This window comes from Strix aluco, chromosome 27, assembly GCF_031877795.1.
Source record: "Strix aluco isolate bStrAlu1 chromosome 27, bStrAlu1.hap1, whole genome shotgun sequence".
Taxonomy (NCBI): Eukaryota; Metazoa; Chordata; class Aves; order Strigiformes; family Strigidae; genus Strix; species Strix aluco.
The window spans coordinates 276,810-301,238 of NC_133957.1; the positions used below are offsets into that span (position 1 = coordinate 276,810).

The 24,429-nt window shown below is 73.4% G+C and overlaps 3 protein-coding genes across 6 annotated transcripts; 2 read left to right on the plus strand and 1 right to left on the minus strand.

Annotated features, from left to right (window-relative positions):
* Positions 1 to 870: 870 nt before the first annotated feature.
* Positions 871 to 12,892, plus strand: STAT6 (signal transducer and activator of transcription 6). 3 transcript variants are annotated; one of them, XM_074807586.1, is made up of 23 exons: positions 871 to 1,080; positions 3,552 to 3,815; positions 4,651 to 4,781; positions 5,693 to 5,831; positions 7,616 to 7,699; positions 7,784 to 7,901; positions 8,039 to 8,082; positions 8,244 to 8,392; positions 8,513 to 8,644; positions 8,750 to 8,938; positions 9,018 to 9,105; positions 9,253 to 9,375; positions 9,479 to 9,571; positions 9,723 to 9,929; positions 10,005 to 10,099; positions 10,216 to 10,352; positions 10,459 to 10,605; positions 10,734 to 10,803; positions 11,071 to 11,196; positions 11,306 to 11,410; positions 11,517 to 11,597; positions 11,857 to 11,979; positions 12,051 to 12,892. In XM_074807586.1, exons 3-23 carry the CDS (start codon positions 4,666 to 4,668, stop codon positions 12,244 to 12,246), a joined length of 2,562 nt encoding a protein of 853 aa, XP_074663687.1. In that variant the 5' UTR covers positions 871 to 1,080; positions 3,552 to 3,815; positions 4,651 to 4,665; the 3' UTR covers positions 12,247 to 12,892. The 3 variants fall into 3 exon arrangements, with proteins under 3 accessions (XP_074663687.1, XP_074663688.1, XP_074663689.1); XM_074807587.1 differs by lacking the exon at positions 3,552 to 3,815 and having other exon boundaries at positions 887 to 1,080; XM_074807588.1 differs by lacking the exons at positions 871 to 1,080; positions 3,552 to 3,815; positions 4,651 to 4,781; positions 5,693 to 5,831 and adding an exon at positions 5,839 to 6,628.
* A 744-nt stretch (positions 12,893 to 13,636) lies between these two features.
* NAB2 (NGFI-A binding protein 2) lies at positions 13,637 to 17,196 on the minus strand. Of its 2 annotated transcripts, XM_074807509.1 has the most exons (7): positions 16,961 to 17,196; positions 15,653 to 16,457; positions 15,306 to 15,439; positions 14,721 to 14,772; positions 14,392 to 14,524; positions 14,107 to 14,307; positions 13,637 to 13,990 (listed from the first exon to the last, which is right to left on the minus strand). In XM_074807509.1, exons 2-7 carry the CDS (start codon positions 16,448 to 16,450, stop codon positions 13,896 to 13,898), a joined length of 1,413 nt encoding a protein of 470 aa, XP_074663610.1. In that variant the 5' UTR covers positions 16,451 to 16,457; positions 16,961 to 17,196; the 3' UTR covers positions 13,637 to 13,895. The 2 variants fall into 2 exon arrangements, with proteins under 2 accessions (XP_074663610.1, XP_074663609.1); XM_074807508.1 differs by lacking the exon at positions 16,961 to 17,196 and having other exon boundaries at positions 15,653 to 16,730.
* Positions 16,489 to 23,549, plus strand: NEMP1 (nuclear envelope integral membrane protein 1). Its single transcript, XM_074807477.1, is given in 21 exon segments — positions 16,489 to 16,998; positions 17,426 to 17,754; positions 17,836 to 18,449; positions 18,565 to 18,963; positions 19,028 to 19,161; positions 19,163 to 19,307; positions 19,844 to 19,951; positions 20,041 to 20,169; positions 20,172 to 20,282; positions 20,540 to 20,615; positions 20,782 to 20,877; positions 21,070 to 21,148; positions 21,150 to 21,180; positions 21,374 to 21,408; positions 21,410 to 21,476; positions 21,479 to 21,599; positions 21,829 to 21,937; positions 21,939 to 22,003; positions 22,281 to 22,293; positions 22,296 to 22,530; positions 22,832 to 23,549. Coding segments are annotated over 21 exon segments (4,044 nt in total). The 3' UTR covers positions 23,470 to 23,549.
* Positions 23,550 to 24,429: the final 880 nt, after the last annotated feature.

Consider the following 24,429-nt stretch of genomic DNA (forward strand, 5'->3'; position numbering starts at 1 on the left):
CCCGGCTGCGGCCCTCAACCGGGATCGGGCGGGAGGGGCTGAGCGGGGCCGAGAAACCTCTTCCCAGCCCGCGGGCCCGGGGGGGCCGCGCTCACGGGGGGAGGCCCCGGACACGCCTGATGCTCGTAACGGCCACGGATGCGGCGTGAGGGGCGACTGGGGAACGCAGGGACCCGCCCCCGACCCGCCCCCCCCGGTGTCACCGGCGGTGCGGCAGCGCCCCCAGGCGGCCCCGGCAGTGCAGGGCCCCCCCCGCCCCCCCCTCCGGCGAGGGGTGTCGGAGCGGCCTCAGGAGCCCCCCGGGGCGGGCAACGGGCCCGTCCGACCCCCGCGGAGCCACCCCCCGCGCAACGGCCCCCCCCGTGCAATGACCGACGTGCCCCCCCGCCCCCCCGTGCAACGGGCACCCCCTAAAGCAGTGCCCACCCCCCTCCCGAGACCCCGGGACCCCCCTCGGGCCGGGCGGGGGGCGGCGCAGGCGGGAGGGGTCACAGCCCGGCACCGGCTGCGGGCTCAACCCCCCCAAAACGGGGCCGAGGGGTTCAGGGGCGCCCGGCACGCGCTCCCCGGCAAAGGGCCACGACACGGCCACGGGGCCGGGGGGGGCACGGCTGGGAGCACGGCTGGGGCGGCCCGGAGCCCCCCCACCGGTGGGGGGGGGGGGGGGTGTCGGAGCGGCAAGGCAGAGGAGCCCGGGCGGGGCAGGGGGGGCCCGGCCGCGGCAGCGTGTGTTCAGATCGGGGGGGGCACGCGCGGGTGGGGGCTGATATGGGGCACGTCGGGGGGGGCAGGCGGAATAGGGGGGTGTGGGGCAAGCGCGGGGTCACCAGTGGGGCGGGGCCGGCGTGGGGCCGTGGGTAGGTCTGGGAGGCCACTGGGTGCCGCGGCCGGGTCCCGGGGAGCCGCCGAGGCCGCTCCGGTGACCCCCCCGCCCCCCCGCGTCTCCTCCCCCTTCCTGGCGCCCGGCGCTTTCCGCCGGAGCGGGGCAGCCGCGGGAGCCGGAACCGGCGCGGCCCCGCCATGGAGTGAAGGGCCGAGCGGCCCGGCCCGGCCGCCCCCCGCCGCCGGCGGCTCCGCCAGGTAACGGCGGGCGGGGGCGCGGGGCCGGCACCGGGGGCGGGCGGCGGGGCCGGGACCGGGGGAGCGAAGCGGCCGCTGGCGCGGGGGGTCCGGGAAGGGCCCAGCCGCGGCAGCCCCTCCCGGGGGGGGGTGGGTGGGTGCTCACGGCCCCCCCGGGCCTCGCCCGCGGGGAAGGGGCGCGGGGCCCATTAGGCGCCGCGGTCCCGGACCCGGGGGCTGGGCCGGGGGGGACCGCGGTGACAGCGGGGGGGGGGCTGCCGGCGGGCACCTCCCCGCAGCCGCGGGCGGGGGTCCCGGCGGGGCGGGAAATGCCCCGGGGGGGAGCCGGGATCTCGGGGGGCGGGGGGGGGGGCGGAGCCCCGGGCCGTGCCCTGGCTGCGGCGGGTCGGGCTGCGCTGGCCCGGGGGCTGGCGGCCGTCGGGGCCCCCCGGGCAGGTGGAGGCCCGGCCCGGGCGGGCGCTCGCCCAAAGTCCAACGCGCGCGGCGGCCCAGGGGGTGCAGGCGCCGACACCCCGCGGTCCCGCCCGGTCCCCCCGTCCCCGTGGAGGGGACCCCGCGACAGCGACAGCGAGCTGCCGGGGGGGAGCTGGGGGCTGGAGCCAGCCTGGACTCCCCGCGCCGTGAGTCACGCCGGGCCGGGCCCGCGGGGGAAGGCCCCGCTCCTCTTCCTCCGAATCGGAAGAGCTTTCGCTGCCGGAGAGCGGCCGGTGGTGGCCGGTGTCCTCCCCGCAGCGTCCCGGGGACGGGGGGCCCCTGCCCTCGCCTTGGCCTCGGTGGCCAAACCGGCCCCCGGGGGTAACCGGGGCGTATCGAGAGGTAGCGGGTCTGGGGGCTGCAGAGCGCCGGGTGTCAGCGCTGCGAAACCCCTGAGAGCCCCGGGGAAATCTCTGCTCGCCCCCGTGTGCCCGCGGGCTGCCGGCCCCAGCGCCCCCCCGCGCCGGCCCTGGGCTGGGCAGTCGCCAAGGGCGGGGGGAGCTGGCCCCGAGGGCGGGGGGCTGCGGTCCGCTGCCGGGAAGTGCGGGCGGTGCCTGAGTGACCCCGCGGGTGCGCGGCAGCTCCGGGGCTGGGGACCCCGTTTCCCGTCGGGTGAGTGAGCGGAGAGCCCGTGCTGGGGGTTGTGGGGGCCGCGGGGCCCCTCCTGCCCCCGGCTTCTCCTGCCCGACCTCGGGCCCTGGGCTGCGGGGGGAAGCGAAAGCGGCTGTGCCGAGGGGGGAGCGGGCGGGGGGGGGCGCGGGGCAGCCCCGGGCGGCTGCTCCCCCGCCCCCGGGCGCCATATCCTGCCCCGCCAGCGAGCCCCGGGGCTTCCCCGGGCGGCAGCTCCGGGCCTGGGCGGGAGCAGCCGGGCCCCGGCGCCGCCCGCGGCTTCGGCCTCCCCTTCCCGGCAGGGGGGGGCCTGACCCTATGCTCGGTGCCGCGGGACCCTCCGCTCCGGGGCGTCCCCGACCCCCCCGGCGGGGGGTGCGCCCGCGGTCGGCAGAGCTGCGCGGGGCCGGAGGCTGCGGCCGCTGTCGCCCGGCTCCCCCGGGGCGAGGGCCCCGCCGGGGGGGGCCGCTCCGCCGCCCGGCCGGGGTCTGTCCCCGCCCGCAGCCCGGTCCCGCGGCGGGGCCGGAGCCGGGGCGGGCGCGGGTGGGTGGAGCGGCCCCGGCTGGGGGGTGGTACCGGGGCTGGGGGTTGGTACCGGGGCTGGGCAGAGGCTGTTCTGCAGGAGGAGCAGGGGAGGAAACGGGGCCTGGCTGGGCCGAGGGAGCTGCTGTGAGTGGTGCCAGGAGGGGACGGGCCTGTCCCCCCCCCGCTCCCCCTTGTCCCCTGGGCTGGCGGGGAGCGGCGGGAGGAGCGCGGTGTCTCCTGCAGACTCTCAGCGAGTTCGGGCTTGTCCCGCGGTCCCAGGTCGCCGCTGAGAGGCAGCAGCTGCCTCCCGGGGCTGAGCAGAAATACAGGTTTTAGCGGGGGGAGGAGAGGGGGTTTGCACCCCGAGGATCACGAAATGGGAGCCTGTCTTTCCCTCCCGTCTCAGTTCCCTGCACACCAGCAGCCACGATCTGGCCGGGGCAGTGGGGAGAGGGGGGGCAGCGTCCTGCCGCGGTCGACCCCCCCAGAATTAACACAGCCCTGGGGCTTCGCGCTGCAGTGAACCCTCGGCCCTGTTGGCTCTGCCCAGCCGCAGCTCTTGGGGTGCCCTGGGGCTGGGCCTCGTCCGCTGCCCCGGTTCCTCCCCGGGGCGGCACGTGGGGCTCCGCTGGGCCGCCCGGGAGCGCTGGTCCCACCGAGTCGCCTGCGTCCCGCAGGCAGCAAAGCACCCAAGGGCCCTCCCCACCGACACCGGCCCCGGGCGCACCGGCAGGACGGCCGGAGGGGGCGGCTGGGGCCGTGCTGGCGGCCGAGGGGCGCAGGCCCCGCCACGGTTGTTTTGCGCTCTCGGCGGGGTTGCCCCGGTGACGCTGGCTTCCTTCCCCTCGCATGGCTTCTCAAAGTCTCCGGCAGCTCCACCTCCGCCCTGCGCCTCGTCTCTTGCGACGCGGCCAAGACCCGCGGGGAACCGCGAGGACACGTGACGCAACGCCCTGCTCGGCTGTTTGCTTTCGGGGACGGGAAGCCAAGGGCTGGCCGGGGTCCCGCAGGCGCCCTGGCCCCGCGCTGCCCTGGCCCCACGTCTGGGCGACCGCCTGCTGGTGCCTCGCGCCCCGCCGCAGGATCCGGCCTCTGCCCCGGCCGGGCCCGGGGGAGCCGTCAGTGAGGTGCGTCTGGGCCGCGCGGCGCAGTGACCCCCCCCCTCGCCTGCCGGGCCCCCCAGGGGGGAAACCAGGCTCCCGGTGGGGGCTGGAGGGCGTGAGCGTGGCGGCGGGAATGAGCTGTCGGGAAGAGGCACGGCGTGGGCAGGACGGAGCAGGCAGGCTGCAGGCACCGCTTCGGGGGCCGGGGCGGGGGGGAGGGACTGTTGGGGTGGCATTGCCAGGCTCGGGGGTGGCGGGGAACCCGCGGTCCAGGCTGGGCCATGACCCCCCAGCCCAGGCCTCCCCTGTGGCGTTTCCCATCTAGCGCCTCGTGCCAGTCCGTCTCGCGCTTCCCACGAGCTCTGGAGCCCACCGGGGGGCGGGGGGGGGGGCTGGGCCATGCCTGAGGAAGGCAACATCTTCCTCGGGGGGCAGCTGGGGAGGTTTTGGGGAGCAGCCTCACTGAGCTCTGGGGTTTCACGCCCCTCCTGTTCCCGGCAGCTCTCCCAGCCCTCCTGCGCCCGGCCCGTCCTTCCGTGTGTCCCTGTCCCTCGCCCACGGCAGGGGGTGCAGGGATTCCCCAGAGGTGCGGGAAACTGAGGCACGAGTGGGCTGCCTGCCTGCCCGGGATTGCCCAAGAGGCCGATCCTGGATCCGGCTTCCTGCTCCTCCTCCTCCTCCTCCTTGCCAGCAGCCCCAGCCCCGCCGAGCAGGTTCAGACACGGGAGGGACGGGCGGCAGCTCTCGCCCGGCCCCCCCGGAGCTGGGCAGGGGGCTGGGGGCTCCGGGCGCTGCAGCCGCCCGTGGTGTCCGACCTGCGCTGCTCCCCGCTCACGCCCCCTCTCCTCTCCCCCCGCAGGTGACTGTTCCCAAGATGTCCCTCTGGAGCATCGTCTCCCACATGCCGCCGGAGGAGTTCAGCGGCCTCTTTGCAGAGTTTCCCCGCAGCCTGCGCTGTCTCCTGGCCGACTGGCTGGAGAACCAGCCCTGGTGAGTCCTCGCAGCTCCCACGCGCCCGTGAGCAGCCTGGGCAGCATCTGGGGGGGCCCAGCCCGGGCGGCACCTGACCCTCAGCTCTGAGTGAGTGGGTGCTGGTGATGGGCCCCGTCCACCGACAAGGTGGGTGAGGAGACCGGGGTCTGCATGGGGCTCCTGGTTGGGAGCAAAAGGAGCCGGGGCTGGAGGCAGGACCACGGGGACAGGGCTGCAGGCAGGGCCGGGGCAGGGGCAGGCGAGCTCGTGGCGTGGCCTCGGAAAGGCCTCGGGGCCCCGAACTGGACACGAAGGGAGCCCCTGGCCCTGTGGGCAGAGGGTGCAGCCGTCTGGGTGGGGCTGGTCAGGGTCTGTTCATGCCCGCAGGGTCTGCGCTGCCACAGCTCTGTGTTCGCGGCGGGTGGCGACCACAGGCGCTGTCTGGGCAGGGTCCCCTTTCGTGCCCAGGAAATGGTGACAGCGGTGACGGATCATCCCCGTTACGGGCTCACACAGCCTCTCCAAGGCGCTTCTCCTCCGTGCGGTGGGAGGACCAGGATGCGGGCAGGCAGGGGAGCCTCCGGCGCGTCCTCCCGCTGCCATGGCTCCCGGCCAGAGCATGGGGCACGAGGCCGTGTCGCGGCGGTGGGCGAGGGGGCTGCGGGACCCATGGCCACTCCTGGGCCGAGGTGCGGCGGTGGGGTCACGCTGCAGGGCCGAGGCGTGGGGGGGCGGGTGGGGGTACGTGTGGGAGAAGTTGCGGGAGGTCACAGGGAGGTTGGTTGCTCCAGGGAACCTCCTCGTCCCGCTCAGAGAGTTCACCCGTGTTCGCGCAGCAGATTCCCCCCAGGAATCCAGCCGGCCCTGGGTGACTGTCCGGGGAAGCGGGGGGGATTTGTGCCAGCCCACCTGACACTTTCCCCCCCCAGGGAGTTCATCAATGGCTCGGACACCTTCTGCACCAGCGTGGCGGGCGCGATGCTCTCGGCCATGCTGGAGAAGCTCCGCGGCGCTGCCGGCAGCGACGGGCAGCAGTGCCAGATCCTCCAGCAAGTCAGCGGCATCGAGGTGCGCGGGGACCCGCAGGGATCGCGACGCGCTGCCGAGGCAGATAATCTGATTATTTTGTGCTTTGGATTCGCGGGTCCAAGCACCGCTCGAAGGGGCCGATGCCACGAGCCGGCCCCCCCTCGACACCCGTGTTGAGGCCAGCACCGCCCGTGAGCAACGAGCTTCTGCAGACTCAGCGACTGGGGGTTTCGGGGCGCCTCAGGGGGGCGGAGGGGGGTTGTCTGCGTCCCGGGGCTGACCCCCGGCTCACCGCAGCGCGTGGGCTGTCACGGCCACAGTCTGGTTCCCCTTGGCTCCCTGCCCGCCCCCCCCGAGGCTTTCCAGCTTCCCCTCGCTGCCGCGTTCCTGCAGCCCCTTTGGTGACCGGTGGCCCCGGGGAGCTGCTCGCCGTGGCCTCGTCCTCCCGGGCCCCGCACCGGACCCCGACGCCCCGGGGGGAGCCTCCCCAGGGCCTCGGCCCCCCCGTGGCTCCGCTTGCCCCCGGCCGCCAGCACCCGGGCGCCCGCCTCGCCAGATGTTCCCCATTTTCTGCTTGAGCGTTTGATTTCTCCTTCTTCCGTGCCGTGTGTCGTGCTGCGTTTCCTCCTGCCCTGGGTGCGTGTGCATGCTGGGTTTCTTTTTCTGGGCTGTTTCTCTTTATCGAGGTCTGTTTGAATTGCTCTGTCTCTCTTCCCCCCTCTGTGATTGCAGATTTAACCCTTGTACTGTCTCTCCTGCCTGCGAAGCTCTTAGCATAAGGGCTGAGTGGTGCTCGCTCCCAGAGCCCCGTTCTGGTTGAAAGCCCTGCTTTTTTGGTAACAGACATTTTTAATATACAACATTTGGGAAGGGGTCAGCTTTAGTCATAACTTCTGGGGAACAGGGTAATGTTCCAAAACAAGACTGCTGGGTGCTTTTTGAAATTGTAGGACAATGCGCAGATGTTTCAGCTTGTTTTTTTTTATTTAAAATGCTCAAGAAGAGCCACTCTCCCACATTCCCTCCTCCCACCGCCCCTCATCCCGTAACTAACACCCACCCTCCTTTCTCCCGAGCCCCCGACACTCCAAGCCCGGCCAGTGCTGCCGCGCCCGCGGTGGGAGCCGGGTGCTCGCCCACCAGATGGGCAAACGCCGGCGGGGGAGGAACAGGCTGGGGAAGGGGCTGCTGGGAGACCAAACCTCGGCCTTTTGTCCCCTGAAACCCGGGACAGAGCCCCCTGGGGCTGCCAGCGCTGTGTCGGGATGTGGGGCAGGCGGTCTGGGGGGTCAGTCACAGAGCTTCCTCCTGGCCAGCACGGGAAGCCACCAGGCACGCTGTCCATCTGTCCGTCCGTCTGTCCGGCGGTTCGGTTTTGCTCTGCTGCTGCTTTGGGAAGTGGCTAATTTGAGAAATGCGCAAAGGCCGGAGGAGCTGGCGCAGGGCGCCGGGAGCCGGAGCCAGCAGGGAAATTCCTCTCCCTGTCTTCAGTGGAAAGCGTCGGTCCAGCCAGGCAGGGCAGCGGGGGGGATCTTCACTGGGTGTCAGGCTGGCGGGTCTCGAGGAGACGCGTGCAGAAATAGAAAATCTGCTTTGGTTTGATCTTTTTTTCTTTAAAATGGATTCATATTTTTATTACACGCAGTTTAAAGTGGTTTTAAAGCTGGAAATCAGCTTCATCAGAACAGCGGCGAGCTGGGGTCTGTTGTTAGCAGCGTTTGGTGTGGGAAGGGGCCCTGAAACGCGGGAGTGGGGTGGGAGGGGGCCGGGGCTGGGCTGTGCGAGTCCTGCCCCCCCAGCGCCCGGGCTCGGCTCCCCTGCAGAACACGTACCGGCGGGACCCGCTGCGGCTGGTGGCCGTCCTGAAAGCCATCCTGGAGGGTGAGAAGGCCGCCGTGATGAAGAGGGTGCGTGGTCCCTGCCCCCCCCGGGGCGCCCCGAGGCGCGGGGTCGGCTCCGGGCCCCGCTGACCCCTCTCTGCTCTGCCCCAGGACCGTCACCTGCCCCTCAGCTTCCACCGGCGGCAGGAGGAGCTGAAGTTCAGCCTGGGGCTGCAGCGGCTGCAGCACCGCGTCCGCGAGATCCAGGCGCTGCGGGACAGCCCCACGGGTGAGGGGCTGGGGTGGGACGGGCCCCTGCTCGGCCGGGGGCTGCTGCAGGGTGCCGCGGTGCCCCCCCGGGCGCTGGGCAGAGCAGTGCAGAGCCAGCTCCCAGCACTGACCGGGACCCCCGTCCTTCCTCCACAGCCTCTCTGCAGCTGAAGACGGCAGAAGCGAAACCCCCGGAGAGCGTGAGTGGGGTCGGGGGGAAGCCCCGTCGGCCGTGGGGGTGGCAGAGCGGCGCTGGGACACTGCAGGGCCCAGGGCTTTGGTGACGGGGGGGGGCACGGTGTAGGGCTGCGGGTCTCTGCTGGGTGCCCTGTGGAGCCCCATGGCCGGTGGTGCCCCCCAGGAGCTGCCTACCCTGATCCTGGAGGCCGTGAAGGAGCTGGAGGCGGCCAAGCAGCAGGTACTGAAGAGGATCCAAATCTGGAAGAGGCAGCAGCAGCTGGCAGGGAACGGGGCCGTCTTCGAGGAGAACCTGGCTCCGCTGCAGAAGAGGTGAGGCGGTGGTGGGGGCCCCAGAGCACCCCCGGGGGGAGCAGGGAGCGCAGCGGCCCGAGGGCTGCGGCGGAGCCGTGGTCGGGCTCTGTCCGGCTGAGGCTGCCGCTTCCCTGGCAGGTGCGAGAGCCTGGTCGAGGTTTACTTCCAGCTGCACCAGCAGGTGATGGTGGCCAGCGCAGAGCTGGGCGCTGAGCTGCTGCCCCGGCTCCTGGAGCGGTTCAACGAGGTGTTGTCCAGCCTGGTCAAGAGGTAACGGCTGGGGGGGCCGCGGGGGCGAGGAGGGGCCGCAGGGATTGGTGGCAGAGTGGGTGGGGGTGTGGTGCCGGGCACCAGCGTCCCCCCTTGTCCCCCCAGCTCCTTCCTGGTGGAGAAGCAGCCCCCGCAGGTGCTGAAGACTCAGACCAAGTTCCAGGCGGGCGTCCGGTTCCTGCTGGGCCCGCAGCTGCTGAAGGCATCGGCCAAGCCCTACATGGTGCGGGCCGACATGGTGACGGAGAAGCAGGCGCGGGAGCTGGCGCTCAGCGCCTACAGCAACGCCCTCAGGTGAGCGGCCGGGCGGCCAGCGCGGGGGCGAGGGGGCTGCCCCGCCGCCGTGCCCCCCCCGACCGCCTCCTCTGCCCAGCGAGAGCACGGGCGAGATCATGCACAACGTGGTGGCCCTGGAGACCAACCCCACCAGTGGGACCTGCTGCGCCAACTTCAAGAACGTGGTGAGTGCCCCCAGCAAGGGGCCGTGGGGGGGGGACTGGGGGCTCCGCTGGGGTGCGGGGAGCCCTGGGGAGGGATGGCTGGGGGTGGGCTGGGGGCCCCGAGGCCGGTGCTTGCACAGGGGCGACGCTCCGCTCTCCCCTCCCCAGCTGCTGAAGAAGATCAAGCGCTGCGAGCGGAAGGGGTCGGAGTCGGTGACGGAGGAGAAGTGTGCCGTCCTCTTCAGCACCACCGCGGCCCTGAGCCCCAGCAACCTCTCCGTCCACCTCCAGGTACCGGCCGCTCTCCGCCGGGATGGCGCTGGGTGGTGCTGAGCCCCCCCCCCACCTCCCCAGGGCCGCTGTGGGGCTGAGCGGGGGCCGGTCTCTGCCCCAGGTCCTGTCTCTGCCCATCGTGGTCATTGTCCACGGGAACCAGGACAATAACGCCAAAGCCACCGTGCTGTGGGATAACGCCTTCTCCGAGATCGTGAGTGCCGCCACCGGAGGGGAGGGCCGGGACGCCAGGGTGGGTCCAGCTCCGGGCCGGGAACCCCCCCGTCAGGCTGGAGCAGGGGACCCTCGCGGACGGGACGCGACGGGGCCGAGCCGCCACCTGACGCCGTCTGGCCCTGCCGCAGGACCGAGTGCCCTTCGTGGTGGCCGAGCGGGTGCCCTGGGAGAAGATGTGCGATACGCTGAACCTGAAGTTCATGGCTGAGGTGCAGACCACCAAGGGGCTGCTCAAGGAGCACTACTTCTTCCTGGCCCAGAAGATCTTTAATGACCACAGTGCCAGCCCCGAGGACTTCCAGAGCCGCAGCGTCTCCTGGGCCCAGTTCAACAAGGTCACTGGGAGGGCTGGCCGGGGCAGGCAGGGGCCTGCGTGGCCCTGGGGGGCCTCACACCCTCTCTTGCCCCAGGAGATCCTGCCTGGTCGGGGATTCACCTTCTGGCAGTGGTTTGATGGAGTCCTCGACCTCACCAAGAGATGCCTCAAGAGTTACTGGTCAGACAGGTGGGTGCCTCGGCGCCAAGCGGGTTCTCACGGCTGCTCCGGGGCCAGACCTGGGGACCCCGGTCCCCGCCCTCTGCCCTGGCGCTGGCCCACGGTCCGTCTGCCCGCCCCTCTAGGCTCATCATCGGCTTCATCAGCAAGCAGTACGTCTGCAAGCTCCTGAGCACGGAGCCGGACGGGACCTTCCTGCTGCGCTTCAGTGACTCGGAGATCGGGGGCGTCACTATCGCTCACGTCATCCGGGGCAAGGACGGTGAGCGGGGGCGCGGCAGCGCTGCCGAGGGCGGTGTCCCCGCGGCCGGGGGCCGTCGGGCGTTGCGGGGGCCGGGCGATGGAGCCCCGTGCCGTGTCTCCCACAGGATCCAGCCAGGTGGAGAACATCCAGCCCTTCTCTGCCAAGGACCTGTCCATCCGCTCCCTCGGCGACCGCATCCGTGACCTGGGGCAGCTCCGCAACCTCTACCCCAACACCCCCAAGGACCAGGCGTTCGGGAGCCACTACAACAGTGAGTGGGGGGGGGGGGGGTTGTGTCCCACCCGGGTCCTGCTGCCCCCGGAGCTCGCAGGGGCGGCCGGTGCTGGCGGGGGCCTGCGCCGGGGTGGGGGTTCAGGGGTGCTTCTCCTCCCCGAGCAGAAGAGCAGACGGGCAAGGACGGCCGCGGCTACGTCTCCACCGCCATCAAGATGACAGTGGAAAGCGAAAGGTGGGCATGCGAGGCTGCGGTGCCGCCGGCGTGTGCCCTCCGCGGCGTCGCGCTGCACCGGGCCGGGGCTTGCAGCAGCCTCACTGGGCCGGCCCGCGCGTCACTGCGGGGGGTGCTTCTGGCAGGGACAAACGGGCTGCGCCGGGACTCCCCCGCGGGGACCCCGAGCTGCAGCCTAGCGCGGGCGCACCCCCCCCTCTGACTCGCAGAAGCGCCTCGTCGGAGGCCAGACCCCGCTGTGCTGATGGGGATGATGCATTTTTGCAGGAACCAGCAGGCCCAGAGCACTGTGGGGGCCCCCCCCGAGGCCCCCCAGGCTCAGATGCTGAGCCTGCCCATGCTGCAGCCCGAGCTGCACCCGGAGAGCCTGTCCTCGGTCCTCGGCCCCATCTGGTGAGCGCCCGGCGCAGGCTGGGCGGGGGCAGCCCCGCTCTGCCAGGCCTGTGCTGGGCTGGGGGCTGGGGAACGCTCGGGTCTGACCCCCCCGTGTTTGCGTTTGCAGCCCCCCTGGTCCCTTCTGCCCCCAGCCCATCCCCACGGGCTACCCCGCGGGCGAGAGCAACATCGGCATGATGGTCCCCGACAGCCTCGGCTCCTCCTTCCCCAGGTAGGAGCAGTGCCGGTGCAGGGTGGGGGGCAGGGGGCCCCCCCCGGCCCCAGGCATGGCCGGAGGGTGTTTCCCCCACCCCTGAGTGCCCCCGCTCTCCCCCCAGCCCGTCGCCGATGCTCTCGCCCTCCCTGGTGATGGACCCCGCGCTGCCCCGCTGCCCGGACCTCGCCTTCAGGAACCCTGTGTAAGACCCAGCACGCGGCCGGGGGGGCACCCGGCCCTGCCCCCCCTCCCCCCTCCCGCCCCATGGGATGAGCAGACCGCCGGGGACCTTCCCCAGCTGACCAGTGCTCCCAGCGCTCTGTGCTACTGGTGCTCCCTCCAAGGAGACACCCCCCCGCCCAGCCCCCCCAAACCAAGCACTTCCCCCTCTGCCTTGGGGCTAGCAAGCACCCTGGGGGTGGGGAGGTACCCCATGCCCCCCCCACTCTTTGCCCTCCCAGGCCCTTCATGCCCAACCAGTACATGCCGGGGGAGGCCTCGTCGGAGCCGCGGGATGAGGAGATGCCCGAGCTGCCCCCGTTCACGCCGATGGTGGACGCGCCGTTGCAGAGCTCCCCAAGGTGGTAAGCGCAGGGGGGGCAGCGGGGGGGCCGGGGGGGGCTGCCCCGAGTCACCCCCCCCCGCCTCTCCCCAGGATGCCGCCCAACATGGACCCACTCCCCAGCTCGGAGTTCGAGCAGTTCCTGCAGGAGATGTCACTGGAGGGCCCCGTGCTGGGCCCCCCCTTCACACCCCCCCTGCAGCGCAGCGGGTACCCCGGCCCCAGCGCCTCTTGCTGGGGGCCAGGGGAGTCTCGGTGGGATGACAGTGTCCGGCCAGGGCACGTGTGAGGGGGCTGTGGGGCAGCGGGGGGGGACGACATCGGACTGTGCCCCCCCCCCCCCAGCCTTGTCTGGGTTCATGGACTTGACACGATTTGTGCTGGGGTGGAAACTCTGGCAGGGGAGGGGGTGGGTTTCCCGGGGGGGTGGGGGGAGCACTTTGGGTGACACCCTACCCCCGCCTTGTGTATACGCCGCACTTTGGGGTCCCGAGCTGCCGCCTGCCCCCGCTGGGGTCCACAGTCCCAGGAGGCGGTGGGTGGGGGGGTGCAGGCACAGGCGCCCTGACCCGTGGCGGGGGAGCCACAGCCGCGCGCTGTGCCCCCAGCCCACGCCGCCGGGCTCGGCCCCCGCGGGGGCCGCGATGAATCAGCGGCGGAGGCGGGAGGCAGCAGCGGGAAACGCACTGGGGTGGAGGTGCCAGCCCGGTGCGCGACGGGGGCCCCCCCCACCCGGCCAGGGCCCCCCCCCCCGGACGGACCCTTCACACACCCACAGTCAGCGCTTGCTTTGGGAGCTGCCCCCCCCACACCCCCCCCCCAGCCTGGAGTGGGGCCACAGCAGGGAGAGGGAGCCTGGGGGCAGGAAGATAAGCCATAAAATAAAGTTTTATTCCAAAATAACAAAATAAATAATCTACTGTACACGTTACAAAGGAAGAGTCGCTAATGCTCTAAAAAGACACCACACAGTCCTAAAGGGGGGGGGAACACCCCGGGGCTGGGCATGGCTCGTGGAAATGGGGGGGGGGGTGCAGGAGTGACCCCGAGGGGGGGCAGCACCACCCCAGCGCCCATCAAACAGCGCCTGCTGCGTGCGGGGAGGGGGCGCACGCGCGTGACGCCCCACGGCACGTGTGACACCCGCGGCACCGGGACCGTGCACGGCAGCGCAAGTAGGTGATGGGGGGGGGGGGGGGGTGGGGGTGTGTGTGCAAGCCGGTGGGGGGAGCCGAGGGGGTGCGGGGCGCTGCAGGCGTGCAGGGAGCTGCGGGGGGGCGGGGGGGGGGGTGTGTGTGCTGTCGCTGCGCCATGGTTGCTGCGGGGGGTATTTACAGCCAAAACGCTGCACAGGCAGCGGGGTGCTGCGGGGAGGGGGGGGGGGGGGGGTCGCAATGCGTGTGCACGATGTGCTCGCACGTGCGTGCTGCGGGAGGGGGGGGCTGGCGGGGGTGGGCGCGGGAGTGGGCGCTGGCAGCGGGTGCCCGGCGGGGGTGGCAGCGCTGACGTGGGAGCACGCGGTGCCGCACGCGGCTCGTGTCCCCGCTGGGCGACGGGGCCAGGGGACACAGCTCGCCCGCCCGAAGCAGCCCGGGGGGGGGAGGGGGGGGGACGACACACGGTCAGCACGAGGGGTGAGCCGACGGGGGGGGCAGGAGAGTCTGTACAGCGGGCTCGAGTCCATCGGGAGCTTCTCAGCCCCGGGGGGCGGCGGGGGCCCGGAGCCTGGCGGGGACGAGGGTATTGCTGCTGCGGGGGGGCTCGTCCCGCCGCGGCTGAGGTAACGAGAGCGTCGGTGCGGGAGGGGACAGGGCCCCGGGGGGGGGGTGGCCGAGCCCTCACCAGCTCCCCGCACCCGGAGCACCGCCGCCGAGCCGCCGGCACCCGTCCCCCAGCACGTTATTGCTTCGTTAATGGCGGTGGGGGGCTGCGGGGGCCTCACTGCCGGCTGGTCTCCTGCTCCACCTTGATGGTACCGCGGGGGGGCTCCGGGGGGGCTGGAGGACCCCGCTCTGCCAGCCCGTCCTCGAACTCTGCGGGGAGAGGGGGGAGACGGTTTCAGGGCACTGCTTCCGCAGGCAGAAGGCTGCCGAGGCGTCTGGCCCCCCCGCCCACGGCAAACCCCCCCCGCAGCCCCGCGGGGGCTCACCTGGTCCCGGGGGCTTCCCCGGCAGGCAGGGGCTGAGCCGCCCCACGCGCTCGTGCGACACCAGCCGGGCCAGGCGCAGCCCCTCGTCCATCAGCGTCTGCTGCAGGATGTGGCGGCTCCAGAGCCCGTGGGGGGGGAGGCCGAGGGGCACCTCGGGGGCCGCGCCGGGCGGCGGCGTCAGGCGGGGACAGGCCCCCACCGCTGCGGGGAGAGGGGCGAGAGTCAGCGCCGAGGGGCTGGGGGGGCCCCACCGGCACCCCCGGAAGGGAAGGGGCCCGCACTCACCCTGCAAGTGGCCGTCGAGGCTCTCCCCGGACAGGCTGGCTGCGTCCTCCTCCAGGCTGGCTCGGTACGCGGCCCCGGGGGGCTCCGGCCCCCCCGGCAGCGCCAGCAGCTCGGGGCGACTCTGCTCCCCCGCCTGCCGGGAGCGCGCGGGTGAGCGGCGGCACCCCCGGCCCCGCGCCCCCCGCCCCGGAGCCCCTCGCTGCCGGCCCCGGGCGAGCTCCACCGCGCCCCCCCCCCCCCGCCCCCCCCCGCGTGGGCGAGCGCCTGCCCACGCTCACGGGTGTGCAAACCCGCACCCTCCTGCGGGGGGGGGTGTCCCCCGCACCCACCTCCTGCTTCAGCCGCTTGGCCACGGGGGCTCCGCTCTCCTCGGGATGGGCCCTGCGCGGGGGGGAAAGGGGCTGCGTCAGGCGCGGGGGCGCGGAGCTCCAGGGCTGGCGCGGCCACCGGCCTCCTGCCGCGCCGCGGGCAGCGCCGGGCACGGCGGCGGGCGGGGGCGGCCGCCCAGGCAGGGCGGTGCCGCGGGACGGCGCGATCGGGCTCTGGCGCAGATGGAGCCGGGGGCGGCAACCGGGGGGAGCAGCTGGAGAGCGAAGGGGGGAGGCAGCCCGGCCACGGCCCCCGGCGGGCGGGGGCTGCAGGGGAAGGGGGCGAGGGATGGGGCATCCCCAGCAGCACCCCCCACCCTGTGCCGGGCATCCCCCCAACCCCCCCCCCACCCCAGCCGTCCTCCCCACCCCCTCCCCTCCGAGGTCGGGCAGAAAACCGCCGCGTCAGGGAAAGGGGAACTTGGGGCCGCGGGGGTCCCGTCCTCGTCCAAAGCGCCGGGTCGTGGCGCAGCTCCCGGGGCGCAGGAGGGGGGGGACCAGGCCCTCCCGGCCTGCGGGGAGGGGGTTTGCCGGCTCCCGGCTCACCTGGCGACCTTGAGCGAGGACAGGTAGGTGCTCTCCCGGGCGACCTGCCGTGAGAGCGAGAAGAGCTCGACGCGCCGCAGCAGCAGCGAGTTGTCCCGCAGGCAGAACTGGGCGGCCGCCTCGTTGATGATGAGCTGGGGCAGAGACGACGCGTGAGCAGGGACGGCAGCGCCCGCGGGACCCCTCGGCAAAGGCGGCAGCCGCTCCGGGCTGGCAGATGCCGCTTGGGCAGGAACAGACCCCGGGGCCACCCCCTCCACGCTGGAGCCCCCACCCCAACCTCCTCCCCAGGCCAGAGCCGCCCCGACCCCCGCACCCCCGAGCGCGGCCCCCGCCGTGCCGCCCACCTCGTGCAGGGTGAGCTGCTTGCCCTCGCGGCGCCGTGCCTCGCCGCGGCCGTAGATCGCGCTGTGCCGGCGGATCTCCTCCTCCTTGTGCCGGTCGCCGTCCTCTAGCTGGAAGATGTGCCCCACGGCCTTGGCCAGCTTCTTGTTGAGCTTCATCAGCGCCCGCAGCTCGGCCTCGCCACCCCGGGGGCAGCTCTGCAGCAGCCGCTCCACGCTCTCCGCCACCGTCCGCGCCAGCTCCGGCTCCAGCACCTCCGTGCCCGTCGGCTGCTCGCCGCCGCTCCCGCCCGGAGAGAACGGAGGACCCCCCGGCTCCTCGTCCCCGCCGCCCTCCGACTCGGGGGTGCTCCTCCCCGGCCACGGCGGGGCCGCCGACGGTGACAGCTTCTCCCCTGGCTCCGTGGGGCTGCGGGCCGGGGGCGTCCCACTGCTGCCGCCCCCCTTGCCCGCGGCCTCGCCGGGGCTGGCGTGGCCGTTGCTGAGCGCCTTGCGCCCACCGGCCTCGGAGAGCTTGAAGAGGGGGATGCTGCTGACGGGCACGGCCGAGACGGGCTGGCTGAAGAGCCCCGGGTTGGAGGCCCACTCGCGCAGGGCCTTCTGGAGGCGGCGGACATGGAGGGGCTTGGTGGCCATGCCCACCAGCGCCATGATCTCCAGGAACTCCTCCTCGCCCGCCTCGCAGAGCTGCTGCACGTCGTCCCCCCCTTGCTGGATGAAGGTCTCGTAGTAGCCCAGCAGGTTGGCGCGTTGCAGCACCCGGTACAGCTGCAGCTCCCCCAGCGTGCGGGGCAGGGCCATGGCGGGCCTGCGGGACGGACGCGTCACGGCGTGGACGGATGGACGGGCGGCAGGAGAAGCCCCCTCCCCACCCTTTGCCCCCGGAGGTGCGGGGTGGGGGGCGCACCCCGGGGGGATGGGCTGACACGGGGTCTCTCGGGGTGCCCGAACCCCCCGGGGGGCCCAGGCCCACCCGCGCTCCTGGGGACGGGATGGACCCCGCGGCCGCAGCTCCCGGGGACGCGGCACGGACGCGCGTGGGGCCCCTCCCCTCCCGGGGCCGTGCCCAGCCCCTTCCCCCCGCCAGCAGCCCCCCGACCCCCCGGACACGCTCCCGGGACTGCCCCAGCCCGCCCCAGCCCCGACGGCGCGGCACCGGGGATGTGCCGGTGTCCCAGTCCCGCCGGCGCCATCCGCCCCCCGGGCTCCCCGCCCTGCTCGGGGCTCCCCGGTGCCCCGGACCCATCCGGTGCCCCGGACCCCCCCTCCCCGGACCCCCCGGCTCCTCCCGCCGTCCCCCCGGTCGCTCACCGCCGGCTGGAGCCGCCTCCGGCCGCTACTCCCGCCCCGTGCGCGGCTGCCGTGCGCCCGGAGGGGGGGGGGGGGGGGGGGGGGCGGCGGCGGAGGCTCCGGGGACGGCGGGGCGGGGGTCCGGGGGGTCCCGGGGCTCGGGGGTCCCGCGGCCGGGCCGGTCGCGCTCGCTCCGCCGCGCCGCGCCGCTTCTGCGCGCCGCCCACACGGGCGGTACCGAGAAATAGCAGCGGCCCCGGCTGCGCCGCGGCGTGGGAGGCCCCGGGGGCGGATCCCGCGGCTGCCGCCCCCGCCGAGCGCAGCGCGGGCGGCCGCGGCGGGGGGGGGGGGGGGGGGCAGCGGGCGGGGGCGGCGGCACCGCCCCCCCCTCCCCGGGCGGGAGGCGCAGCGGCACCGGGAGCGGTTTGGGGGGAGGGGGGGAAGCGGGGACCGGCGCCCTGCACGGCGGCCCCGGGGGTCCCGCAGCCCGGGCAGCCTCCGCCGCGGCGGGCAGCGGGGAACCGGGCCGGTGTCCCGGGCGGGGGGATCGCGGCGGACGCGCGAGGCAGCGGGGGGGCCGTGGGGGGAGGCGGGACCCTCCGGAGGCGGCGCCGGGCGGAGGGGACACGGGGCCGGGGGGCTCCCGCCGCCCGCGCAGCCCCCGGCCCCGGGCTGGACCCGCGGCGGCCCGGTGCTCGCGGGGGGCACCCCGCACCCCGGGCCATGCCCGCGGGACCCTCGCGGCCCCCAGAGGGTGCAGCTTCCCCCCCCCCGCGGTCCCGCGCTCGCAGCATCTCCGGTTCTGCAGCCACCCGGCAAGGCGCGGCGATGCGCCCGCCGCCCCCGTGACCCCCGCGCTGTCCCGGGACCCCCCAACCCCGGTGCCGGGGTGCCAGAGCCCCCCGCGGCGGGCTGGCATTTTGTGCCGCGGCCCCCACGGTCACCGACAGACACAGGCTGCCATCGATACGCTTCAGGGTGAACACCCCCACGGCGCAAGGCCTTGCCCCAGAGCAGCGAGACGGGGAGCAGAGGGGGGAGGTTTCTCGGGTGGGGGACGGTGCAGCCCCCCGCCAGCAGCACCACGGCCCCCACCCGGTCTCCGGCCCTCCGTGGCTCGGCGCTATTTATACCGCGGCCGGGCGCCTGGCGGGGGTCCAGCCGCCCCCAGGCGCTCCTGCCCGGGGGGGCCGTGGCGGGGCCCGGGGCTCATCCCCGGGGCTGGCGGGGGGCAGCCGGGGCTCCCCCCCGGGAACAGTTCCCCCACGCGGGGGTCCTGCCCCAGCCCTCCGCGCTCCCCCTCCGGCCGGCCGCCCCCCTCCCACGCCCCCCCCCCGCGACCAGGCGTCCGGCGCGGCGGGGCCGTTCCCAGGCCCGGCGCTGCCCCCGGCTGACGCACATCCTCCGCCCACGGCCCCGCCGCTTCCCGGCTCCGCCGCCCACGGCCCGGGGGGGGGGCGGGGGGGCCGCCCGATCCACCTCCCCGCCCAGCGGCGCCGCCGCACCCGGCGTCCTGGCGCCCATCGCCCCACGGGGAGGGACCGGCGCGGAGTGGGGGGGGGGGCACCCCCGTTCGCGGGGCTGGGGGAGCCCCGCACCCCCCCGCTGCCGCCCGCGCCGGGGAGGGACGCGCGCCTGCACCGGGGTGAACCGGGGCACCGTGCGCGAGGCCGGCACGGAGCCCCCCCGCGACCGAGCCGAGCCTTCGCCCGCGGGCTGCAGGATCCCCCCCGGGCCGCGCCGCTCCCCCCGGGCCCTGCCCGGCGCCGAGAACGGCTCCGTGTCCCGGGCCCAGCCCGCGCAGGGGGCTGAGGGGCGGGACCCCCTCACAAAAACAACAGCAGGCCGCTTCTTGATAGGAGGAAGCGCTTGTCAATCAGGCGGGTTCCGAGAGGGGGGCGGAGGGCGTGGCGGGCCGGGCCTGTGCTCTGAGAGGCTGAGCGGCGTGCCTGTCACAGCCGTTACTAGGGCGGGGCTCGCGGTTGCCGGGGGCTGGGCGTGCCTCCGGATTGAATGGCGCGCCCGTTGGTCACCGTGGTAACGGAGGGCGGGACCATGCCCCGTTGCTGCCCGGCCTAACGCTGATAGGCTGCAGGCGCTGTCAGTCAGCGCGGCAGGCAGTGTGGGGCGGGTGCGAGCGAGGCAGCAGCGGCCTTCTGATAGGTCGGCTCAGCCGTCACTCGGCGGTGAAGCCGCGCGAGCCCCCCGCTCTCGTTGGCTGCCGCCCGCCCCCCGGCGGCCGTTGCGGCGGAAGCGGAACTCGGCGGCGCGGCCGCGGCGGGAGGGATGAAACCGGCTGCGGGGCGGCGGCGGCTCCTGGGGGCGCTGCTGCTGCTGCCGCTGCTGGGGGGCGCAGGGTGGCGGGGCAGCCGCGGCACGGCGGGGCCCGGGCCGGTGGCAGCCCCGGGGCGTCACGTGTCCGCGGCGGCGGGAGGGGCCGGGGGGCTCCAGCCCGGGGGCGGCTGCGGAGGCGGGGGACGGCGGGATGGAAGCGGCGACGCTGCCCCCGGCAGCCCCCCGCCCGACTCTTCGCGGGAACCCGCCGGTTGTCGCCGTTCTGCGCCGAGAGCCGCCCGCCCGCCGGCCGGGGGGGCTGTTGCGCCCCCGGGCACCCCCAGAGCGCTTCCCCCGGTGCTGCGGCGGGGGGGGGCTGGAGGGGTTCGGGACCTCCTGCGCCTCGGGGGGTCCCTGCGGGAGACGTGCGCGAGTTCAGTTACCGCTGAGGTGGGGGCGGCTCTGGGGGCGAGGCCGGTCGGTGCCGCCTCGGGCGGCCCGGGGTTGGCCCGGACAAGGGGCCGAGGGAGGGGGGGCTCTGTCCGCCCGGCGGGGTGCTGGAGGCTGGGAAGGGGGAGCGGGTGGGAAGAGGGGCCCGGTGGTCGCTGATCCCCTCTCCGTGTCCCGCAGGTGCCAGGGAGTCGGTCATCCCGCTGCACGAGGGCCGCGTGTACCATCGCTCGGCCCCGCACCACTTCTGCTACACCAACACGCGCGTCCCGCAGTGGCACGACGTAGGTGACGCGGATGCAGGTGAGGGGGGGCGGGTCCCCCGGGTCCCCCCCGCATCCCCCCGGCTCTGGCTGGACCAGGACCCTCCAGCACAGTGGCCGTGCCCCCCCTGCTTCCCTCCCCTGCGCAGATCCGGGTCAACAGCAGCCGGATGATCCGAGTGACCCAGGTGGGCAGCGAGGAGGAGCTGGAGGAGTTCAGCGTGTGGAACGTTTTCTCCTTCCTGAGGAGAAGCTGAACGACACCAGCATCGACGTGGATCTCTACAGCAACAAAACCTGCCTGAAGGTTGAGCTGCTGGAGGCCGGCACCACGTACTGCGTCGTCCTCTTCCGACGTACGTCTCCTCCGTGGGGGCTGGCTCTGCCCGAGTGCTCGTGGGTGCGCTCACCTTCCTTGGGGAGGAGAACGGGCCCGCAGAGGGAAGCGTGTCTTCATCCAGGGGGTGTAAAATGGGGGAGCTGAGGGCGCTTGTCGGAGGTTTGCCTGCAGTGCTGCCCCTTCCCTCTCCTCGTGGGCACGTGTCAGGCGGGAGCTCGACCCAGAGGACACCGCGCCAGGGCTCCCCTCAGCCTGGACTCGCTCTCCTTCCAGGCTTTGACCCGAAGCTGTTCCTGGTTTTCTTCCTGGGCCTGTTGTTGTTCTTCTGTGGGACGTGCTGAGCCGGTGAGTCTCCTCCTTCGCCCCGACGCTGGGAGCTGGGACGGGGAGGGCGGGGTGGGCAGCGCCTGGCTGGCTCTGCCGGCCCTCGGGGGGTTGCTGCTGGTGGGTGTGTTTGTGCACAGGCACCCATGAGCTGTAACACACCTTGTGCACGCGTGTGGTCTCTGCAGGAGCCAACTGTTCTACTACTCGGCTGGGATTAGCTTTGGCTTGCTGGCCTCGCTGCTCATCCTCGTCTACATGATGTCCAAGGTCATGCCCAGGGGTGGGTGTCAGGCTGCCTGGGGGCTCGCGAGCCCTTTCTACACCTGCACGGTTGTTGTGGTGCGAGCACACGGCCTCGGGGTGCTGGGTTGTGGGTCTGGCCTCGGGTGGAGCAGGGCTCAGCCCCTGGGGGAGGTGGTCGTGGCTGCCTGCCGCCCACAGCCTGCCCCAAATGTCCATCTCCTCTCCTAGAGAAGTCCTGTTTACATCCTGCTGGCGGGAGGCTGGTCCTTCTCCCTGTACCTGCTTCAGCTGATCTTCAAGAACCTGCGGGAGGATCTGCGAGTGCTACTGGCAGTACCTGCTGGGTAGGTGCGAGCCCTTCCGACCCCCCAGCTCCGGGCTGCGCGTCTCCTCCCGGTGCCGCGTCGTGCCGGTGGGAAATCGTTGAGGCTTCCCGAGCCCTCGTGCTCCTGGGGGGGGTGGGTGGGCTCCGAGGCGCCGCTCAGCCGGGCTGAGCCCTCCAGTCCGTGCCTGCCCGATGCCTCTGCTCTCCCGCAGGCTACCTGCTGCTCGTGGGCTTCGTCAGCTTCGGTCGTGTGCTACCGGTACGGGCCGCTGGAGAACGAGCGCAGCATCAGCCTCCTCTCCTGGGCCCTGCAGCTCCTGGCCTCTTGCTGATGTACTCGGGCATCCAGATCCATCCCATCGCCTTGGCCTTGGTGGTCATCGCCATCTGCACCAAGAACCTGGACTACCCCCTGCAATGGGCCTTCGCTGCCTACAGGTGAGCCCCGCACGCTCCCCACCCCCCGCCAGCCCCGGGTGAGCTGCTGGACGGAGCCTGGGCCTTTCGCTGGGGGTTGTGGGGCTGCGACTGGGTGCACCGGGGGGGGTCGTGTCCCTTTCTCCCTGGCGTTGGCGTAGGACAGTGCCCCCTGCTCCCTGCGGGGGCCGGCGGGACGTGCTGGGCCGGCGCCGGGCGGGGCAGTTAACGGGTGCTGCTCTGCTGGCAGGAGGGTGCAGAGCGCCAGGCTGGGGCCGAGCCCTCCCTGCCTGCTGACAGAGGAGGAGTACCGGCTCCAGGGCGAGGTGGAGACCCGCAAGGCCCTCGAGGAGCTTCGAAAACTACTGCAGAAGCCCAGATTTCTCTGCCTGGACCGCGGTCTCCCGCATCCAGTCTCCCAAGAGGTAACGTCCGCCAGCGGCGCGCTGGGGGTGCCTGACCTGCATCTCCGTGTGCTTCCGAGAGCCTGGGAGTGCTCTGAGCCGCCACCTCTGGCGTTAGAGGGAGGGAGGTGGAGGCATGGAAGGTCCGTGGGGTGTGGAAGCAGGGCGTGACCCGGGGAGGGACAGATAACGCCCCGTCCCGATGCCAGAGGGCTTCACCCTGGCTCCCCGCGTGCCAGGACCTCGCGGGAGGCCCAGGCCTGCGTGTGCAACGCGCCGCTCTGCGGCTTCTCCCCAGGTTTGCTGACTTGTGGTGGGTGGCGCCTGTCACGTCACCCCCAACGAGGTCTCTGTCCACGAGCGGGAGTACAGCCTGGGCGACATCTTCGAGGATGAGCTCTCTGAGGATGAGGAGGAGGAGGAGACCTCTGGCGGGTGCACACGTGTTGGGGGGGGGGGGGGGGGGGGGGGGGGGGGGGGGGGGGGGGGGGGGGGGAGGGGGGGGAGCACTGGATGTGATGAGATCGGGCTGTCCCGGCCCCGTGGAGGTGAGGGGCTGCTGGTTCCCCACTGCCCTGGCGCCTGCAGAGCAGGAATCCGCAGCAGAGCCCGATGAGAGGCCGATGCCCTCATCTTCCCAGGCAGCTCCTGCCAGGAAAAGACAAAAAGCTTTTGGGTGACGCGGGGAGCTTGTCCCACCTGGGGACCGCGGCGCGAGCTGGTCCTGCTGCTTGAGGGTGGGGGACGCTTGGCTCCTGAGGTGACTGAGTGGAGCGACCTGGCTAGCCGCGCCTCGGCGGAGCGTCACTGCGGCCGGGGTGGGACGAAGAAGGTCTGTCTTGTGCGCAGGTGCCTGCGCGGGGGACGCGCACGAGAGGAACTTTGGACCCGTCCCAGCGGGTACCTGCGTGTCCCCTGCCAGGCTGCTGTGGGGAGGGAGCGGTGACCTGCTCCTGCTCGTCCTCCTCCTCCTCCTGCTCTTACCAAAGATGCCCGAGGGCTCCGGCAGCTCCTGCTCTGCCTCTGCCTTGGCTGAAATCGCATGTGGATACCAAAAACCCCCAGCGCCTCCCCCACGTCGTGGAGCTCAGGCGAAGGCAGCCCTGAAGCCTTGGTGCCCCTCGCCCCCTCCCCCGGAGGCTGTGCCCAGCCTCCCTCTCCCCGGGCTGAGGATGAGTGTGAATGTGCTTCCTCCTCCCTGCCTCGCCGGCGCTGAGGTGCCAGCAGCTCCCTGTCCCCTCTCCCAGCTGGGGCGGGGGCCCTGCCTGTGGTCCCACTCCCTGCGCTGGGGTGGGGCCTCCGCTCAGCGCCGACGGTCCTTGGGCTCAAAGCTGGGGGGTCGCCCCATCTATGCAACTTTCCAAGCAATAAACCTGCCCCACGCCCGGCCTGAACCCCGCCCCCCCCCCAGCTTTTGCCGCTGGTTTCTCTCTGTCCCCGCTCTGCTCCCCAGCTCCTGCTGCGCTTCCCTCCCCGCTCTGCTCTGAGCAGCGCCCGGGGCTGCGTCTCTCCCTCCCCACTGCTGGTTAAAGACTCTATTTTCAATAAAGATGTATTTTGTAGGTAATGACCCTCGTCGCTCTGTCCCGGGGTGACCCCAGGGCTCGTCCTCGGCTCTGTCCTGGCCGCGGACGCTGCACGGTGCCGGGGGGGGACAAAGACAGGCCCTGGGTGAGGGGTTCCCCGCAGCACCCCAGCGCTGACCCCCCCGCGGCTCTCGCTGTGCCTCGGGCATCTTCCCCGCGGAGCTGCCAGCGCCGGCCCCTCGCCCCGTTCCCGCACCCCTGGGAGGAAGCTCCTTTGTTTCTTGGCCGCCACCGATTTTCTCTGCTTGTTCCTGCTCCGAGCGGCCGGGGCTGGGGGGAGTGCGGCAGCCGTCGGGCCGGGCTGGGACCCGGGCTCCTGCGTGTCGTGCCTCAGTTTCCCCGTCTGCGAGCGGGCGTGGTGCCGAGGGAGGGACCTCCTGCCCTCCGCCCCCCCGAGGGCCGGACCGGGCCGGCACCGGGCGCTGGCCTGGGCTGAGCCCCGCCGGCAGCGCCAGCCGAAGCCGCTCCAGCAGCTGCTGCTCTGCGCCCCCCAGGTGAGTGTGGGCCCCCCTGCTCCCGGCCGCCAGCCTCAAGCACCCGACCCCCCCCCTGCACCCCGGGGCTGGCCGGGGGCACCCTGTCCCCACAGCCCCCACCCCACAGGGCGTGGGGGGCTCCGGGACCCGGCGTCCTGGGGAAGGCTGGGGTGAGTCCGGGGCTGCCTTGGAGCTGGGGGGGGCTCTTGCTCTGGTCCCCACCCGTGGGTGCTTACCGTGGGGTCCCACACCCAGCAGCACGGGGGGCTCGGTGCCGGCACCCTGCCCGGGGGGGGTCGCAGGGCCCCGTCGCTGGCTCCGCCGTCTTTGCGGAGGCTGCTGCTGGCGGAGCCGCGGCCGTCGCCCCGCTCGCCCCGTTCACCCC